The sequence below is a fragment of the Rana temporaria genome, chromosome 1, assembly GCF_905171775.1.
Source record: "Rana temporaria chromosome 1, aRanTem1.1, whole genome shotgun sequence".
In the NCBI taxonomy this organism is placed as follows: domain Eukaryota; kingdom Metazoa; phylum Chordata; class Amphibia; order Anura; family Ranidae; genus Rana; species Rana temporaria.
In genome coordinates, this window is record NC_053489.1 from 244,810,266 (window position 1) to 244,831,166 (window position 20,901).

The 20,901-nt window shown below is 44.5% G+C and overlaps 1 protein-coding gene across 2 annotated transcripts in view; it reads left to right on the forward strand.

Annotated features, from left to right (window-relative positions):
- The window catches only part of LOC120939985 (telomerase protein component 1-like), a 119,646-nt gene that overhangs the window by 28,514 nt on the left and 70,231 nt on the right, over positions 1-20,901 (forward strand). For both annotated transcript variants that reach the window (XM_040352481.1, XM_040352490.1), the window contains exons 8-18: positions 535-662; positions 758-915; positions 2,596-2,705; positions 4,992-5,082; positions 6,171-6,345; positions 6,427-6,634; positions 16,432-16,584; positions 16,681-16,764; positions 18,147-18,274; positions 19,669-19,731; positions 19,805-19,945. In XM_040352481.1, coding sequence (XP_040208415.1) covers positions 535-662; positions 758-915; positions 2,596-2,705; positions 4,992-5,082; positions 6,171-6,345; positions 6,427-6,634; positions 16,432-16,584; positions 16,681-16,764; positions 18,147-18,274; positions 19,669-19,731; positions 19,805-19,945 — 1,439 coding nt within the window. The remainder of the gene's footprint in view (positions 1-534; positions 663-757; positions 916-2,595; positions 2,706-4,991; positions 5,083-6,170; positions 6,346-6,426; positions 6,635-16,431; positions 16,585-16,680; positions 16,765-18,146; positions 18,275-19,668; positions 19,732-19,804; positions 19,946-20,901) is intronic.

Sequence of the window (20,901 nt, forward strand, 5' to 3'; positions counted from 1 at the left end):
ATTTCAAAATTGGCTCTATATTTTTGTTTATAGCACAAAAAATAAAAACCGCAGAGGTGATCAAATACCACCAAAAGAAAGCTCTATTTGTGGGAGAAAAAGGACGCCAATTTTGTTTGGGAGCCACGTGGCACGACTGCAATTGTCAGTTAAAGCGACGCAGTGCCGAATCGCAAAAACTGGCCAGGTCCTTTAGTTGCCTAGAGGTCCGGGTCTTAAGAGGTTAAAAAGGCCTGGATTCTTTCCTAAATGTACATAATATAAATTAATACTAACACATTATAGGTAAAGTTGATCCAGGGGATATCTGATTGCTATTTTTTCTCATGCTGGAGCAAATTGGTCATGCTTTGCTGGTTTTGTTTTGCCTTCCTCTGGATCAACTATAGGTAGGATTGCACTTTTTTTTTTTGCCCTTTTATTGGTTGAATTAGATGGACTTGTCTTTTTTTCAACCAGACTAACTTTGTAACTGTCTTAACACAATTATATATCTAACGATGTATACTGTGAATAAGTTGTGTCTCTTTTCAGCCCGATCAGGCAGATTCTGCTTCTAATGAGAAGAAAAAGAAAAAAGATAAATTCTCTTTGAAGAGTTTAATTCAGAGATTACATATATCTAAGCCAGCTTATCATGTCATGAGCCTGCTCGGTTGCAGGTCAGCAGTTTTTCTTCTGTTTTTAAAAATCTATTTGTATCTCATTTGTATCACTCATTTTAATTCAACATATCGCTTCTTTATTGTATGGACAGGTATCCTAAAGACTTGACATCCTTCTCACGTAGTGGTATTGAGGGTCCCTGGCAGTCACATTTGTCAGGGCAAAGAATGAAGCTTAAACAGCCGGAGACCTGGGAAAGAGAACTGAGCCAGAAAGGCAACAGTGGCCCTGTATGGGAGAGTCTGCTAGGTAAGTAACACACAAAAGTACTGCAGGTAAGGGCAGAGTCAGAGTAAAGTGATTGTAAAGTCTCAATTTTTTTTCTATTAAAATATAATAGTTATACATGCCTACCCTGTGCAGTTGCACAAAGCAGCCCAGATCCTCCTCTTCTTCCGTTTCCTGGCTGGAGCTCCTGGCCCCTCCCTCCTGTTGAGTGCCCCCACAGCAAGCAGCTTGCTATGGGGGCACCCAAGCCGAGCTGCAGCTCTGTGTATCCAGTCAGACACAGAGCTGTGGTTTGGCCCTGCCCCCCTCTCTCCTAAATTGGCTCCCACTGCTGTCAAATTCAGTTAGCCAATGGCGCTGCTGCTGTTTCTCAGACAATCATAAGGGAGAGTCCGGGACGGCTGAGGCACTAGTAAACATCGCTGGATAGAGATGGAGCTCAGGTAAGTATTAGGGGGCCTGAGGTAGGCTGCTTCTCACAGAAGGCTTTTTATCTTAATGCATAGAAAGATAAAAAAACCTTCTGCCTTTACAACCCCTTTAAGGCCATACACTAGCGGATTTTGAGGCAACATTTGTATGAATATTCATATGAGCATTCATTAAAAAATTCTCAAAGCACATTTTTTGACTTGACGAATGTCCTTTGAAAGTATTTCAAAAAATGTTTGCACTTAAAATTAAATTTTAGAGTAATTAAATTCTCCGGAATGGAAAACGACATTCACTGTTCGAAATGTTTGTTCAAAAATATATGTTTCCATCCTGCTTCTTCAAATTTTATTATCATTACAGTCAAAATCAAAACATTGATTTGACCTTTAGAAATGTAGAAAATGTAACAAACTTTAATAAAAATAAAAAGTTTTAAATTAAATTATAATAGTGTACGGCCAGCTTAAAGGAGAAGTACAGGCAAAGCTTGTTTGGCTGTACGTCTCCTTTGGATCACAGGAGTGCAGTTAATTTTGCACCCCTGTGACCAATTTTTGGCAGAGAGCGGGCTTAAGTCCACTCTCTGCTGACAGCACAGAAGTCGGTCCAGGATCCTGGGCCTGACACCTGGTCAGGCTCTTGGTAAGCCGCTGGGAGCCTAAGTCGGCCGCCCCCACCCCCTCCACAGTCCAGCGCTCCAGTGAGCAAAGAGAAGGCAGAGCAGAGAGCTAAGACTGACAGTCACCAGCTCTCTGCTCGCGGAGCTGTGAGAACCGTGTGATTGGCTGTGTTTGATCGCGTTGAGTTAGAGGCACAGGGGACAGATGCAGCCTTGGACGGGTGCTGCATCCATCTAGGTAAGTATGATTCTTAAGAAAAAAACAAAATAACATCCTTTTTTTTTGTCAGACTAAAATTTGTTGTTTTTCCCCTCTCTCTTCCCATCCACTAGAGTAGACTGACATTGATAAGGATTGCAATAGGAAAAAAAAGGCACACTGTTTGCATTGTTTATAATGGTCTGGCCTGCCTCATCCGACACCTCTATCTGTAATGTATGTCAGCCAGTACCGTGTAGAAATCCTAACTGGTTTTATACCTACATGATACTTTATTACACCAGTGCACTAATAAAATACAAATTTGCAAGATTTGGGGATAATGGAGTTTTTCGTTTATTATGTTCAGGAAAAAATAGATGTTGGGCGAGTTACAGCTAGCCATGGTTTTAGTTTCCTTCATATTGTTCTTTCTCTTCTCACACAGACAACCGTAAAGTCCCGTTCATGGCTTTATTGAGGAATCTAAGAAATATGATAAAAGCAGGTATTAGTAAGAAGCATCATACGGCAGTGAATGCACGGCTAACCAATCAGGTATTATTCTACCTCAACCTTTCATTTTGATGTGCTCATTTGTAAGCTGTAATCTTAAACTTTTTAGCTTTTTAAAGGGCAAAAATATACAAGTCTATGCAGCAAACATAACAAGTCTAAAATACCAAAAATACAAAGTAGCAAGTGTAATCAGGATGTAACGATACAGAACATTACAGCTTACATAAATATAAATTCAACTGAAAATAACCAATTTTATTTTTATTATGTCGGCATCAACATTTTCCCCAGGGCCTTATAATATAAATGAAGACAGTATAGTTACAATTCAGGATAAGAGGGTTAGAAAGGCTCTGCTCATGAGAGCTTACAATCTAAAAGGGAAGGGCTAGTGATATAAGAGGTTATAACCATGTAGAGATAAGTTGACGGAGAAAATAAAAGTTAATTTGTTAGGCAGGGTGGGGAGAGGCTTCTCTGAAGAGATGAGTTTTCAGGGATTGCCTAAACAAGACAGAGTAGGGTTACAAATTTGATGTACAGACTTGGGTAGGGAGTTCCAGAGGAGGAGAGGGGCTCTGGAGAAGTTCTGGAGGTGACGAGGGAGCTAGAGAGCAGGAAGTCTCGGAAGATGAGAAGAGGACGATTTAGGTGACGTCTTGAGACAAGACTGATGATGTTGCTTGGGGAGTTGTGGATGGCTTTGTATGTTGTTTTTAGTATCTTGAATTTGGGAGCGTAGAAGCCAGTGGAGAGATCCATTTCTAACAGGCCAGACCATTTGTGCTAACTACATCATCTGAACTAGATCTAGGCCGAAATCATGGTTATTAGAAACACAGAAAAGGGGGTATGCTATATTTTATTTGTTTAACCACTTACTGACCACCCTATAGCAGTTTTACTGCTAAAGGGCGGCAGCTATGTATATATACATGATCGCGCACTTATCCCATGATTATTCACAGCAGAAGCCGATCTGCGGATGCGCTGGGCACTCAATATCTATCAGCACCTACCGATCGTCGGTCAGAGACTCAGAACAGAGCTCTGCCTATATAAACAAGGCAGATTTCCTTTTTGACAGGGGGGAAGGGATGGATTCTGTGTTCCTACAAAGCAGGGACTCATATTCATCTCTTCCCCTAGAAAAAGCAGCACACATGGTAAACCTAAACACTGGCTAGGCACACCATTAACCCTTTGATTGCCCTAGATGTTTAACCCCTTCCCAGCCAGAGTCATTAGTACAGTAACAGTGCACATTTTTAGCTCTGATCCCTGTATTAGTGTGACTGGTGCCCTAAAAGTGTCAGTTAGATGTCCGATTGTTCGCTGCAATAACGCAGTCCTGCTATAAAATCGCTGGTTGCCGCCATTACTAGTATAAAGAATAAATAAATAAATAAAAATTCCAGTATATATCCCATAGTTTGTAGACGCTGTAACGTTCGTGTAAACCAATCAATATACACTTATTGGGATTTTTTACCAAAAGCATGTAGCAGAATACATATTGACCTAAATTTATAAAGGAATTAGATTGTTGTTTTTGTTTTATAGCAGAAAGCGGAAAAATATTGTGTTTTTTTTTTATTTCTTTTTTCAAAATTATTGATCTTATTTTGTTTGTAGTGCAAAAAATAAAAAACGCAGTGGTGATCAAATACCACCAAAATTTGGCCCTTTTCACACATGCGGATCGTTCAGATCCGCCTGCCAGTTTTTTCAGGCAGACCTGAACGCTCGCTCCATACATCTCTATGGAGCGACGGATGTCAGCGGTGACATGTCCGCTGACATCCGATCCCCCCAATCCGCTCTGCAAAAGTCTGACGAATGCAAACCCTATTTTTCATCCGTCTGGTTGATCGGATCGGATGAAAACAGACAGACAGTCCGTTTTCATCCGATCCCCTATAGAGGAACGCGGAGATCTGACAGTTCCGTTTTATGCACACTGTGCAGAGACGGACTAATCATCAGTCGGCTCAGCGGGGATCAACGGAGTGATCCCCGCTGAGAAAGCAGATGTCTAAAAACTGATCCGCATGTGCGAAAGAAGCCTTAGTGGGGAAAAGAATTGCATACATTTTATTTGGGTATAGCGTCACATGACCGCACAATTGTTAAAGTAACGCAGTGCCATATTGCAGTGGCCTGGTCATGAAGGGGGGCAAATCTTCCGTAGGTCAAGTGGTTAAGATGTTCCTTTTGTGAGACACCAGGTTTGAAAACTATCATGCAATTGTATTGTTGGTGGTGTATGTCTACCTGCAACCATCCTATAAACATGCTTTTACATTTTGGTGTTTTTTTGTTTAGCACGCTGTGATCCAAAGCCGCCTTTTCCCATTCCGTTTCCTTTCTGCATACAAAGTCATTCAAGATCTGGAGCGTCAAATTGAAAGAGCAGGTGGGATGTTTATGTCCATTTGATTTACTAGTCTTGTACTTTTATAATTTTCTTTTATTTGTATATTACTAGCATTTCTAGAACGTTGCCCTTTGGATTTCCAGCTGTGAATCAAAACACAGAATGAGTGATAGTACACACACATAATGGAGGGAAATCTGTTCTGATGATAAAAACTATTAGACCCCTTTCCACACTGGAGGCGTTGTTCAGGTGCTTTAGCTCTAAAAATAGCGCCTGAAAAAAAGCTTCATTTGCAATCCCAGTGTGAAAGCCAGAATGCTTTCACACTGGGGCGTTGCGCTGGCAGGACGTCCAAAAAAAATCCTGCAAACAGCTTCTTTGAAATCAATATGCCTTGGTAGCGGAGCTTTGTGGGCGCTTTTAACCCCCGCAGGTGGGTGAATATGGAGTTAAAATCGCCCGCAAAGCTCCCCTGCCGAGGCACTTCGGTGGCACTGCTAAACCCTATATACGGCCTTTAGAGGAGCTTTACCGCTGATGCCCCTATGCTGTCAGTGTGAAAGGGCTTCTAAAGTCGTACTTTTGTGGGCAGTGAAAGTTATTTTAATGAGAGGTATTGGAAATAAATGTTAGTTTAAAAGGCACAGTGCCTCTTCTTGGGTGAGATGGCCTTGTACTCTAAGCTCCAATGTAGTTGGCTATAAAAATATAATATTGTCAGGGTGTTTTCTTATTTTTGCGCACAAATGTGTTACACACTGTACTTTTCATTATGTGGTTTTGCTAATGCTTGGAAGAATTTTTTTAGCTTTGTCTGTTATTTTCAATGTCTTCCTGACCCATTGACAACAGGGCAAGAAATGGGGGAAGGAGATGTCACTGTGGCAGGAATTCACAGTCCTAAGTTTACCCCAGTCTACTAAAAATCTATTTTTTGTATGTATCTGTGTTAAAGAAGTAAGCCATCACTGCCTTCCCTAATGAGAAGTGAGGGAGGATCTTACTAACAAGGATACAGACTACAATAAAACCCCAACAGAGGCTCTGACCTGCCTAAAGCTAAATAAAATGTTTTGGCTGAAGTTAGGGGTTAATAGAGCTTAGTAAATCTTCTTCCCTCACAGGAGAACCATTCCCCTCCAATGCTGACCTTCTCCGACGTATATTTCGCCGGGAAGGAAAGAATATTCCGGCGATTGCACGCAACCGTTTCCAACGGCATGAACTCCGAGCATGTTTGGCTGTTCCCGTTGTTCATCAACTGCTAAGAAGAGAGAAAGAGGCAATCAGAAAAGCCAGGTGGGGAAAATAAAGCAATTACCAGAAAGTGAATTAAGTTCATGATATTTACTATGTTTCCTTTGCCGATTTATGATGCAGAATGATAACGTTTGATGAGGATATCCTTCAGAGCTATAAGAAATCACTGGAGGAATCTATTCGGATATCAGCCGTTTACAACATCCCTCCCATTCCTGGGCGTACTGTCATCCTGATGCATGTTGGTAATAGCATGTATCTACCATGCCATGGAGCAAAAGAACTAGCTGTTTCCACAACTGCAGATGCCTTTAGAAGTTCACCATCAGTAAGTTGCTTCACACATTAAAATGACTTCAGTGGAACGCTTGTTTAAATAATACTTATGCAAATACAAGGTGTGGCCAACATACAAGGGCTTCTGATTGTTTCCATATGATGGAACCCTTGAAATATCAGTTTGTCACCTGACATGCAAATCCACTGTTTGGGCTATGTGCTGCAAATTCCCTAATAAGTACATATAACAACACAAGTCTATGTATATTGCAAAAGCATTGGGCAATACAGACTTGCCCAGACTTTCAAGCTGGACTTTTGCTGAAAATTGTTGCAATTGTCAAAGTAGTTATAGCTGTTTCAGCAAAAAAATGTAAAACAGTTTCCTGCTCTTTGCTGCAATTTCCAGGTAATGCTGCAATGAGAATTTATTTTGGGTTGTTCTTTGGTGGTAGGTTATGATAGTAACATGAAATGTACAGCTAAATAAAAAAAAAAAAAAAAAAAAATATATATACACACACAGTGCCTTGCGAAAGTATTCGGCCCCCTTGAACTTTGCGACCTTTTGCCACATTTCAGGCTTCAAACATAATAAAGATATAAAACTGTAATTTTTTTTTGAAGAATCAACAAGTGGGACACAATCATAAAGTGGAACGAAATTTATTGGATATTTCAAACTTTTTTAACAAATAAAAAACTGAAAAATTGGGCGTGCGAAATTATTCAGCCCCTTTACTTTCAGTGCAGCAAACTCTCTCCAGAAGTTCAGTGAGGATCTCTGAATGATCCAATGTTGACCTAAATGACTAATGATGATAAATAGAATCCACCTGTGTGTAATCAAGTTTCCGTATAAATGCACCTGCACTGTGATAGTCTCAGAGGTCCGTTTAAAGTACAGAGAGCATCATGAAGAACAAGGAACACACCAGGCAGGTCAGAGATACTGTTGTGGAGAAGTTTAGAGCCGGATTTGGATACAAAGAGATTTCCTAAGCTTTAAACATCCCAAGGAGCACTGTGCAAGCGATAATATTGAAATGGAAGGAGTATCAGACCACTGCAAATCTACGAAGACCTGGCCGTCCCTCTAAACTTTCAGCTCATACAAGGAGAAGACTGATCAGAGATGCAGCCAAGAGGCCCATGATCACTCTGGATGAACTGCAGAGATCTACAGCTGAGGTGGGAGACTCTGTCCATAGGAGAACAATCAGTCGTATACTGCACAAATCTGGCCTTTATGGAAGAGTGGCAAGAAGAAAGCCATTTCTTAAAGATATCCATAAAAAGTGTTGTTTAAAGTTTGCCACAAGCCACCTGGGAGACACACCAAACATGTGGAAGAAGGTGCTCTGGTCAGATGAAACCAAAATCGAACTTTTTGGCAACAATGCAAAACGTTATGTTTGGCGTAAAAGCAACACAGCTCATCACCCTGAACACACCATCCCCACTGTCAAACATGGTGGTGGCAGCATCATGGTTTGGGCCTGCTTTTCTTCAGCAGGGACAGGGAAGATGGTTAAAATTGATGGGAAGATGGATGGAGCCAAATACAGGACCATTCTGGAAGAAAACCTGGTGGAATCTGCAAAAGACCTGAGACTGGGACGGAGATTTGTCTTCCAACAAGACAATGATCCAAAACATAAAGCAAAATCTACAATGGAATGGTTCACAAATAAACATATCCAGGTGTTAGAATGGCCAAGTCAAAGTCCAGACCTGAATCCAATCGAGAATCTGTGGAAAGAACTGAAAACTGCTGTTCACAAATGCTCTCCATCTAACCTCACTGAGCTCGAGCTGTTTTGCAAGGAGGAATGGGCAAAAATTTCAGTCTCTCGATGTGCAAAACTGATAGAGACATACCCCAAGCGACTTACAGCTGAAATCGCAGCAAAAGGTGGCGCTACAAAGTATTAACTTAAGGGTGCTGAATAATTTTGCACGCCCAATTTATCAGTTTTTTATTTGTTAAAAAAGTTTGAAATATCCAATAAATTTCGTTCCACTTCATGATTGTGTCCCACTTGTTGTTGATTCTTCAATGTTTTCTATGTTTGAAGCCTGAAATGTGGCAAAAGGTTGCAAAGTTCAAGGGGGCCGAATACTTTCGCAAGGCACTGTGTGTGTGTGTGTGTATGTATGTATGTATGTATGTATGTGTATATATATGTATGTGTATATATATATATATATATATATATATATATATATATATATATATATATATATATATATATTTTAATGATTTTGGGTCAGTCTTCCTATGAAAATAAAACAAAATTCAGTAGATATCGGTTACCATTTACCACCAAAAGAAAGCCCAATTTGTCCTGGAAAATATACAAGGTATAATCCACTTAAATGCACAAAGTAGTTGTGATAGTAAGTTGCAAAATTGTGCTTGTGTATTTACATTTGTTTTACCTTTAGGTAAAATAAAAACACACACATGGGCAAAGTGTCAAAACCTGTTGGAACCAATGGGATCTTGCTGATGGTCCGTCACGCCTACACACCATAGGTTAAAAAAACGATCGTGTCAGAACGCGGTGACGTAAAACGCGACGACGTGCTGAAAAAAATTAAGTTCAATGCTTCCAAGCATGCGTCGACTTGATTCTGAGCATGCGTGGATTTTTAACCGACGGTCGTGCCTACTAACGATCGGTTTTGACCTATCGGTTAGGAATCCATAGGTTAATTTTAAAGCAAGTTGGCTTTTTTTTTAACCTATGGTTAAATAACCTATGGGGCCCACACACGATCAGTTTTGACCGATGAAAACGGTCCTTCAGACCGTTGTCCTCTGGTTAACCTATCGTGTGTATGAGGCCTTACAGGCTAAGTTCACCTTTCTGAGCATGTTTCATGCTTCCTCAGCTCGGCACCCTCAAATGGTCATCCGCCCCCTTACAGATTCAGGGGGTTCTTCTTTCTGTTCTTGTCAGATTTGAAATTGGCATGTCATTCTTTTACATGAATATGTGAATGAAAAAACTCTAACCCCCAGTCTGCCACAGCAACAAAGGGATTGTAAGAAGCGTGATGACATCCATGCTTGTAGCCCTTTGACATTTTCCTCTGGCACTGTAACCAAAGGTCCCTACCTTGGTACAGACCAGCAGTCTTAAGGGCTAGTCTGCAAGAGTCAGACCATTTCTACCCGCGTTCCACTTAGTGGTAATCCAAAGGAGGTGGGGCCCACTGTGCCCTCCCACATAGCACAACCAATGTGGGGAAAACTATTCCATTCCCATTCTGTATCTCTTTTGCAACTGTCCTTTCCACAGACACCTGCAGTAGAAACAGTGTTTGCTTATGCAGGGGAGGGGGCAGGTGCTAAAGGCCAGCATGGGGAGTACATGGAGCTATGAATTACTTGATTGGTAAGCCAATCATAGTCCTTCCCCCCCCCCCCCTAATCCCTGTGTCGACTCTAGCACCTGCCCCCTTCCCGACATAAACATACAGTGTTTCTTTTGTAACTCCCTGTGATGGGTGCAGCTGCAGTGGAGACACAGAAGGGGTATTGGTTTACCTTTGTACTCCTCACTGGACTCCTCACAACACTTGGGGTACTGCAACTTCGGCTCTTCTCCCCCGGTTAGCTGTAATTTAGCCCTGCCTACTGGACCAGGGAGTAGGAGAAGGGGGGGAAAAAGAGCTGGAGCTCCTGAGCGCTATAAAGAGTCCAAGGAAAAGGAGAGCAGAGGTAAGCAGAGCAGGGGATAGCTGTTTATACTGTGAGACAGAGGGTCACTTACTGCTTAACTCTGTGTCACTACCTACCTCTGAACTCTGCATCACTTCTTATTTTTGACCCCAATACTCTGCAGTAAGTGACCCATAGGTCAGAGGTGAGTAGTAAGTGACTCAGAGGTCAGCCGCCACATTTTATCATTCACCTCCCAGGGGCCCAACTTAGTCTTGCACAGAGACCCACTACTTTCAGAAACACCCATGAATAAATAAAATTTTTGTATTAATTCATATGGCTGTATTTATTGTATTCATTTATTTATTTTTCTCTTTCGTTCATAGACGGACACAGCATTTTTTGACATTAGGGTTATATCCGCTTTCACTAGGAGGTTATATCCGCTTTCACTAGGAGAGTTTTAGGCAGAAAAAAAGCACTTAAAGTGTTAACAAACACAAACCTCAGTGCAGCTCCTCCCAGGGGGCGTGGCCCCCCGGTATAACCCACACCCTGCTCTAGCAGCCTCAGTTTTTTCCTGCCTAACCGTCAGGAGAGTCAGGCACTCTGGAGTTCCTGGACTCTGGAGACTTTTTTCTTGCGATTTTCTCGCTTTTATTATTTTGTTCATGCATTTTTGGAATCCTGTGATTCTTCTATCAACAGCCGACTGGGTGACAGGCTGGGTCCTCGACTCTTGTAGTCCCCCCATGTTCGGCCATCGAGCGTGTGCCGGCCCTCAGCTCAGCTTTGGGACGTCCACGACAGGACCCGTTGCTCCAGGGGCGGCCGGGGAACTTTTTGTTCTAGGGCACACATATGACCGGTCTCTATGGCCTTGTCACGGTGTGTCTGGCCGACAGCCATGCCGTTTAGCGGACATTGGATCTGTCTGGGATACCTCCAGCCGGGTAGTCGCAGGACGGGTAAGTAGTGGCCTCTTGCTCAGGTAAGTGGTCTGGCTGGAATTTTCCCCTGGGGAGGTCGACTGAGGGTTTGCCCTGCTTTCCTCTCTCCCTTTTTTCCTCTCCCTCCTTCCCAGTTTCTGGGTGACGGCCGTGAGGTGGGGGCCCCGCTTGGGGGGCTCAGTCTGACCTGGGAGCTGCTACTGCTGTGGGTGCTGTGTTTTTATGTGCTGCCATATGTGCGGAGGGGGTCCTGTGGGCCTGTGTACTGCATGTGTCACTGGGCTTGGCTGTGTGTTTTTCTTTAAAAAAAACGCAGTTTTCGGGCGCCATTTTGCCGCTGACGGCGGTGTTATATGGCGCAGTTGTAATTGCAGCGGCCATTTTCTCGGAGCCCGCAGACATATCGGTGGCCATCTTGAACAGCTCTTGTGCCTAGGATGTCGGCGCGTGCGGCTCTGCATTTTTTCCTTTGAATGGCGCGGCACGGGCAGCGTTTTTGGCTCTCGGCAGCAGCGGTCTGGTCGGACGGTGAGTCCTCTGGGGGGGGGGGGTTTTCCCTGTTCTCTGTGGCGGCTGGGGGGATGTCCTGTGGAGCCTGCCAGTACTAGGGGATGTTAACCCTTGGTGTCCCTATTCCTGCGGCCTCCAGGGATGCTGTGCTGGCAGTCCCTGGGGTGTTTGGGTCAGGATGGGGGTGTTGGAGGAATGTGGGAGTTACAATTCATTCCCCCCTCTGCCTCCCTCTGGGATGTTATTATTTTTTCTGACAGGGAATCGGGCCTCGCTGAGGCGTCTGGCTCTGGTTCCGTTTTTTTGTCAGTAGCTGCTGGCTGAAGACCACATGGACTGTGAGGATGGCCCTGTTTCAGGGTCAGCACTTGATGGTGCTGTTGTTGGGGCTCTTGACACTGCGGTTACCATAGCTATGGTGGATTTGGCAGGTGGCATCAGTGGTGTCAGTCCCTTTTGGGTTCCGTGCTGCCCCGCATCGCAATATGTGTTTTTCCTTGCTTCCATGTCTGGAATATGTTGTGCAAGGATTGGGTTCAGTCGCAGGGTACAAAATACTTTGCGGTCTGTGTCCCCCCCCCCCCTGCTGGGTAGCTTGTTTTGATACACGGCTGCCACGTTACCTGTGGAAGGGGCTCCCGCTTTTGGGGACCCCGCTAATGGGGGTGCTGTGGATGTGGTCGCCCCATATTCATAGCGGTGGGGGGCGGCGGTGAGTCCGGTTTTGGCCGGGACTCTGGTGTCGCAGACATTTCCCGGACGGGGAGCTGGAGGCGCAGAATGCTTCTGTGACCTGCGTGGTCCTGACCGACTAGTTGGTACTAGGTCAGATATTTGTCTGTGTGTCGACCCTGTATATGCTCCCCTTGCTCTCCAGGGCCTCTGCCTGCGCCATGTTTTCTGCCCTGCCTTGTATGGCTGGTGGTTGGTCTGCGGACGGTCTTTTGAGTAGTCCCTGGTGGTATTACCCTGTGGGGGTGTATGTCTCTGAATGTCATCTTAAAAGATGCCACGGGCGGTGTGAGCACTCTGCTCCCGCTATCTGAAAAAGGGTAGGTGCCTCACTGTAGGCAAGGGCCCTCATTTACTATTCCCCATGCGGTTTTGTTTTCGCCCGCCAAGTGCGGGGGCTAGGACGTCCACTGAGGACACAGGCGCCCCTGGTGCCGCAAGCCTGCTTCCGCTTGGAGGTTCGCCTCCGCTCACATCTCGGGTGGGGGGCTGGCTCTGCAAATTCGCGGCTCGGTTGAGGTCTCTCCTCTCTGACCGTTGGGGTTGCGAAGTAGTTTCCTCTGGGTACGAGATTGTTTTCTCTCTTGTCTACCAGACAGGTTTTTTTCTCTCCATCCTCTGGCTCGCCGGGTGGCTCTGTCAGGGGCTGTCCAGGATCTTCTGGTCAGGGGAGTGATTGTGCCAGTTCCTTCGTGGAACAGGCTCTGGGTTTTTTTCTCCAATCTGTTTTGTAGTCCCCAAAGGAGGACGGGGTCTGTCCAATCCTGGGCCTCAGGCCCTTGTTTGTTTTTTCTGGCGTCTTTGGATGTCATGAACGCGTACCTACATGTTCCCATATGCTCAAAGCACCAGAGATTCTGGGCTTTGCGGTCAGGGAGGACCATTTTCATTTTGTGGCCCTCCCGCTCGGCTTGGTGTCGCCCTCACGGGTTTTCACCGAGGTGCTCATCCCGATACTGGCCCTGCTTTGGCAGCGGTAGTTTGTTATTGGGGATGTCTGGCCGACATTCTCCTGCGAGCTTCTTCGAGCTCTGAATTGGTGGAGCCGCGTCTGTCACGTGTCAGACTCTCCAAGAGTTTGGCTGGCTTCTGTTTTTGTCCAGAAGTCAGTGTTGGTCCCGTCTCAGGGACTGGAATTCCTGGGACTAGTCCTGGGTTCTGCCGGGGCGGGAGTTTTTTTTCTCCTAACGGAAAAAATTCAGACTCTGCAATCTGCTGGGCAGCAGTTGTCGACTTAGTGGTGGTCATCTCTGCTATTCTGCATGAGGGTTCTGGGTCTGACGGTGGCCTCTTTCGAGGCGGTTCCGTATGCCCAATTCCACACCAGGGTGCTACAGAGGGAACTGCTGTCAGACAAGCTTCCGTCATCTCTGGATTACCAGGTTCAGTTGAGTCAACTGGTCCCTGGTGTGGTGGCTGACGTTTCCGGTGGTTCAGGCCGGGAAGTCGTTTTCTGCCATGTCACTGGACAGTGGTCGCGGCGGATGCCAGCCTCTCCGGGTTGGGGAGGGGTTTTTTGGGGCACCCAGTCAGCCCTGGGGCGCTGGACTCCGGTGGAGTCCCCACCTACCAATCGGTGTTCTGGATCGTGCTTTGCCTTGCCTGGTGGTCCCTGGATCTACAGGGCCGACCATTCAGGACCCTGTCCGACAACGCTGTGGCGTACGTCGACCATCAGGGAGGCACACAGAGTTCTGTTGCAGCGACGAGGTCGCGCACATCCTTTGTTGGGCCGCAAGGTCCGTTTCTGGCTCTATCGGCCGTGTACATTACGGGAGTACGGAATTGGCGAGCCGACTCCTAAGTCGGACTGCGCTAGACCAAGGAGAGTGGTCTCTCCACCCATAGGGGTTTTCAGTGTCTGTGCCGAAAGTGGGGCACTCCAGGCGTGGACCTGCTAGCGTCCCGCCTCAACCGGAAGGTGCCATGTTTTTGGCCAGGTCAAGGGACCCGTGGGCTGACGCGTCAGGCGCATTGGTGGCTCCTTGGGGTCACTGTCGCCTACTTTAAACCTTCCCTCCTCGGTAGCTTCTTCCTCGCCTGCTGCGCAGGGTGGAAGCCGAGGGAATTCTGTCAATCCTGATTGCCCCAGATTGGCCGCGTCGTTCCTGGTACGCGGACCTGGTGCGTCTGGTGGCAGACGCCCCCTAGCGTCTTCCCCTGGGGGTTGATCTTCTGTTACAGGGTCCGATTTTCCACCCTGTTTTTACAGCCACTGGCTTAGCGGCGTGGCTGTTGAGAGCCTGGGGCTGAAGGTCCGAGGCCTATTGGGCTCGGTGGTCTCTACCGTGCTGCCTGCACGGAAGTCTACCTCACGTAGGATTTTACATCATACGTGGAGGGCCTGCATCTCTGTGTGTGAGGAGATGAAATGGCACTCTCGTACATACGTGGTGTCCAGGATTCTGCTGTTTTTTACAGCAGGGAGTGGATCAGGCTCTCGCCTTCAGTACAGTTAGGAGTCAGTTTTTCTGCTCCGGCGGTTACTTTCATTGAGCCTTGGCGTCGCACTCCTTGGTGCGTACGTCTGTTCTGGGGGTCTGGCATGTGGCCCCTCCACTACCCCCATGGGACTTGTATTTAGTCCTTTCGGTTCTTCTGGATGCTCCCTTTGTGGACATTCGGGAGGTTTTTTGTTGACTGTCACAAAAAAGGGAGCAGGTTTAGCTCGGCGCTAGAGTACCTGCCCTTCATGCATTTGACTCTGGGTTCAAGCCCAGGAAGGTCTGCGTTGTCACGTGGCCATGGCTCAGCGTGGGCATCTCCACTGTAATTTTTTCTGGTAGCGATTACCTCGATCAGACGAGTGTCTGTCTGTTCTGGCGGCCTTGTCTTGCAAGGCTCCCTACTTGGTCAACCATGAGGATGAGATGGTGCTGCGGCCGCAGCCGTCTTTTCTCCCCAAGGTTGTTTCGGATTTTCACGTTGATGTGGACATTGTTCTTCCATCCTTGTGTCCTCGGCCGAAATGCAAGGAGGCGGCCTCTTTTACATCCTCTGTATGTGATTCGGGCCCTACGAGTGTACTTCTCTGCTACGATTCCGTTCCGAAAGTCGGACTCACTGTCGCTGGCTGGTCCTACAAGGGGGCCTGGTAGTCTCGTCGGCCACTCTTTTTTGCGGGGTGGATCCGACGGATTGTGCTTCAGGCCTATGCCCTGAAGGGGCTGGCGCCTCCCTTTTGGGTTACGGCGCATTCGACCAGGGCGATCGGAGCCTCTTTGGTTTTTCTGGCATCATGCCTCTGTGTTACAGGGGTATATGGCAGCGACCTGGTCGTTGATCCAAACTTTTTCAAGGTCTTACGAGGTGGATGTATGTGCATCTTCTGATGCCTCCTTCGGCCGCAGATGTTACAGGCGGCGTTTTATGGTAGGAGTTTCTCCGTTGAGCAACTCCCGGTTTTGTTTGGGGTGTAACCTGTTTTGCTGTGTTATTTTCCCACCCCTCGAATTTTTTTTACACTGCTTTGGGACGTCCCTAATGTCAAAGAATGCTGTGTCCGTCTATGAACGAAAGAGAAAATAGGATTTTTGTACTCGCCGTAAAATCCATTTCTCTGAGTTCATAGACGGACACAGCACCCACCCCTCCTTTGTTTGTACTGCTTGTTACGAACTGAGGCTGCTAGAGTAGGGTGTGGGTTATACCGGGGGGGCCATGCCCCCTGGGAGGAGCTGCACTGAGGTTTGTCTTTGTTAACACTTTAAGTGCTTTTTTTCTGCCTAAAACTCTCCTAGTGAAAGCGGATATAACCTCCTAGTGAAAGCGGATATAACCCTAATGTCAAAGAATGCCGTGCCGGCTATGAACTCAGAGAAAGGGATTTTACGGTGAGTACAAAAATCCTATTTTTTGCAAAAGGTGGACTTGGGTGTTAAGGTTTACTACATCTCGCATTGCTCTTATAGAATAAGTATACACATTGATCCTATGTTTTTTCATCTGCTTTGCCTTAATCACATCATTTTTACTCTGCAGCTTATGGATGTGGGTTTGCTGTTGAGTCTTATGGTGAAAGAAACAGCAGAAAGCGCTCAACTTGTCTTATGCAGCGATTATGATTATACTTTGGTGGAACACTCCAGTAGTCCTCTTCTTCAGCGTCTGGAAGAGATCAAGGAACAAAGAACAGTGAGGAAGAAATACATTATTATATTTCTCCCAGTACATGTTTCCTTTAAGCTGTCATTGATGGTTTTTACAGAGTTCTTTCATTTTCTTTTAAAGACGGCAGAGTGCCCAATCCTACCCTATGAAGAGAGAGATCCTCAAGCAGAGTACCTGTTGGAGCTTCTCAAAAAACAAACAAAGGTAAGCAGAAGCAAGTCAAGTAATGGCTGCATCTGTAACTGATCACGCAAGTTTCTGTAAGTAAAACATAGAAAATTATAGGATAGTTTTGCTTTTTAAAAAGCAGGTAAAAAAAATGTGCATGTGTTTTTTGTTTTTTTTAGGAACCTGCAATGCAGGACACGTGCAGACTGTTTGTGTAGGCTGTCTGTTTGTACCTCATACGGCAGGTAGTAAAACATTGGCAGGAAGCATCAGTGAACTATCTAGATCTCTGGTAGTTCTTTGAGAACTACAAGCTGATAGCTGCAAAGGCTGTCTGTACTTGTAATTTTCCCATTCACAGAACCCTCTGAATGAATGACATGGCTGGGTGGGCAGAGCCCCACACTACCATGTGTGTTTGTTTTTGTTTTTTTAATTCTGACAGTGAGTTCGGGAGATGGTCCCTGGCTCGCTTTCACTACAGGCAGTGGATTGGGAAGGCGCTGCAACCGTTGAACCATATCGCATGTTCCACCCTAAAAAAGGGTGCAACATGTTTCCAAAGGTAAACAATAAATTCTCATTCGTGTTTCTTTGAACTCATTTCATTCACCTATTTTGAATTTGTGGCATGTTACATATAATGAGCAATTTATTGATCTCAGCAGGCCAGTGTTGCCAAACTTCGCTCTCTTACTGTATGTACCAGAGAAACATCATTTGGATTATCCAAGTTCTGCTTATAAATCTGTTGCTACAGGTCTGAGGGCTGTCTTAGCGAAATACATACCTGCGCTATAGCTACATCTTTCTAGCTTTAATCTTTAAATCTGAGCTCCAGCATTAGGCAGTAATATAAAATCTGTAGAAATAAATGTTTTACAGAGTAGATCAGTGATCTAATTTCTTAAAATTTGGGTCACATGATGCTGCATAGAATCTTCCAGAATTCAAATTCAGATCCTGATAATCTGTGGGCGGGCATTCAAATCAAGATTACCACTTCAAGGACAACTTCTGTTTGTTATGCCACTAGAGTTTTTGGACTGTAGTTTAGGTTCTGCATAAACATTGCCCACATGCTACAGCCATTGCAGCATGTGAGCACAGTTTAGGCAGAGCCAGGAAGAACAAGTGTCCATGTAATGGGTAACTACTCTTAAGACCATTTGTGTCTACAAGTGTAAATATATTTCAGTGGGCCACATTGGATCTTAAATTAACACATTGATTATTCGGAAAGTAGTCATTAGTAGTCCATTGTTTAGATGTAAGTGCATTAAGGTATATTCTTCACAGGAGCACATATAATGTTTGTCAAATGTTAATGTGGGCATGGTGTTTAAAACCATGACCTAAATCGGCATCTATGATACTCATTACATACTTTGGGAGACACGTGTTCTTTCAATACACAGGTGGATAATATCCTGGTTTTCACAGACAGTCCACCTAGTGAAGAGTTCCAAACCGTGTTGAAGCAGTACCGGCGGGCTGTGAATATGGAATGCCTCTGTGTGACAGTACTGCCCCATGGCTTTAAGAGGTACACAAATGAATATGTAAAAAATGCTTATGTTAATTTTCTTCTATGACATTTCTATTCTTTAACTGAGTTTAGATACATTGCAAGAATTTTAGCAAACATCATAGAGTTTCTTCTCTGCTTCTAGTCTGTAGTTGAACATGCCATTGCAAGAACTCCAGCCCTGATTTTTGTTTGTTCTGCATAAATCAAGGAATGATTAGAAAACCTGACAGATTTTTTTTTTTTATTGCCTTCTGTCGCTGTTGTGTGGATTTCCTTTTGCTTCAGAAATAGTCCCACCTTTTGAAAGTTTCATTTGTGACACATGTCTCCACTGGAAGATAATTCCTCAACTCATGTGCTGGGGACAACAATAGCATTTTCGATTTTCCTTCACCAATGTCTACACCTGTGACAATGGTCATAAGGACAAAAATTGCAGTTGGAACACCCCAGAAGGGACAGGGAGGTTGTAACTCCTCACCACCAATCTAGGATGAAAGCAATGTGACTGGAATTCTTATTTAAACTGCTTGCTACCATCGCATAGCAAGTTCTAGAATTGTAATATGAAAAACACTGGAGTTCTGTAAACCTGCTGTATACAATGCAGTGTTGGGAATGTTCTCTCAAGCTCTGTGCAGATAATAGTGTAGAGAACATTATCTTTACAGTGCTAAATGTTGTGTCTTTTAATTCTTATTTCCTCATGCTCTGGACAATTATTATGCAGGTTATGCAGTTTTAGACAATTTCATGAGTGTATTAATAGCCCATTGTTAGACTGGCCATAATTCAACCAGTTCAGCAGGAACCGCACCACTTTTTCCATCTATGGCCATTCCTACTCATGAGATCTATCGTTTGAATTATCATGAACGATCCTGCTAGAAATTTTTAATTCGATTGGCACTTACAGCCAATCGGTTGCAGCACTGATCAGTGTATTCTGACAACGAGGATGTTCGACTCTCATGATGCAATGACATAGTGGGGAGGATTCCTGTATCTACGTTGTAATGTGTGGATGGGGAAATTGGGTGCGTTTCTTTTTTTGTCATTCAATCTCTTGCTTCAACAAAAAAACTGACCCATGTATGGCCAGGTTTAGTGTAGAGCTCTTTAATGTCTTTCTTTGGTAGAGGAGATAATATGTAAACATATTTAAATAAGGTGAATGTTTGTGTTCCTTATATCTGTAAATGGATACATTCGAACAGTGGAAAGGGTTGTGTTTTCTGCTACAAAGAAACAGAGATGCAATTTTTGTAGTGCAAATTGGCTAACAATTCAATTTTCAGCACATATTTTCAGACTCTTCACTAAAGGCTCATTTGATGTATGCATGTGATTATTTACATCCTGATCAAATTATTCTAATCACTAAAACATTCCTATTTGTTTGCCCACAGTGAGGGCTCCATTGAGCAGTGCAAAGACGTGACACTATGTGGCTTCACCGAACAGGTGTTGAAGTAAGTTATATAGTCTTTGTGTTACTTCACCATTTCTAATGTAGCCATTATTTATTAAGTTTTATTGTTTTAGGTATGTGTCAGAGAGGGGTACTGACCGACTCCTGGATCATGTTGAGAAGGTAAATGAAAGGTTCAAGGTTCCAGAAGACCCAGACAAGGTCAAGAAGAGTCAATCATCTCAGGGTCTGCTCACAACAATTCCAAAACAAAGGTAAGCTTTATGTAATCACTGTTCACCTTCTGTCCAAATTAGATGAGACTATATACAGTATATTTAAATATGATCAGTTCTTACATCTTTAACCACTTCCCAACCTTGCTATATCCAAAAGATGGCTACAGCATGGTTGTCCAGTTCTGGCAGGGCATCCATAGATGTCCTTCCAGAGCCCCACCTCCTCTGCGCCTCCTGTGTTCTTCGGACACAGCTGATCACAGATCAGAGTAAAGGGCCACAGTGGTCCTTTACCATGTGATCAGCTGTGTCAAATCACAGCTGATCACATGTAATCAGACTTGCCGGTTATCAGCAGTCTTTTCCTTCCACGCTGTGTCTGTGGGAGGAAAGAAGAGCTGTTAACCTCCAAGCCTGTCAGCACATAGGCTGCACTGATAACAGTGTAAACAATCAGTGACTCCTATCAGTACCCATCAGTCCACTCTCGTCAGCGCACATCAGTGAAGAAGAAAAATTACTTATTTACATCATTTTATAACAGAAACAAGGAAATAACTGTTTCTTTTCCCCAACATTTTCGGTCTATTTTTATTTTTTTTAAGCAAAAAATATAAAACTCAGTGCTGATTAAATACCACCAAAAGAAAGCTCTATCTGTCTCAAAACAATTATAAAAATGTCATATGGGTAGCATGTTGCATAACCGTACAATTGTCATTCAAAGTGCAATATTGCTGAAAAATGGCCTGGGCAGGAAGGGAGTGAAAATGCCCAGTATTGAAGTGGTTTAATATACAAAAAAAAAGGGGAGGAATGCTATTACAGAAGCTGTTATTGGCTCAATTGCCAGATGAAAACAGAGGGAGAAAAGCCTACAAAAATAAAGCTAATGCAGCCACCACATATGATTGGTAAGCTGCAATATATTATACTTTTGGTTTTAGGTTTATACTGCTTCATATGCAGATGTAAGACAGATTGCCCACTGG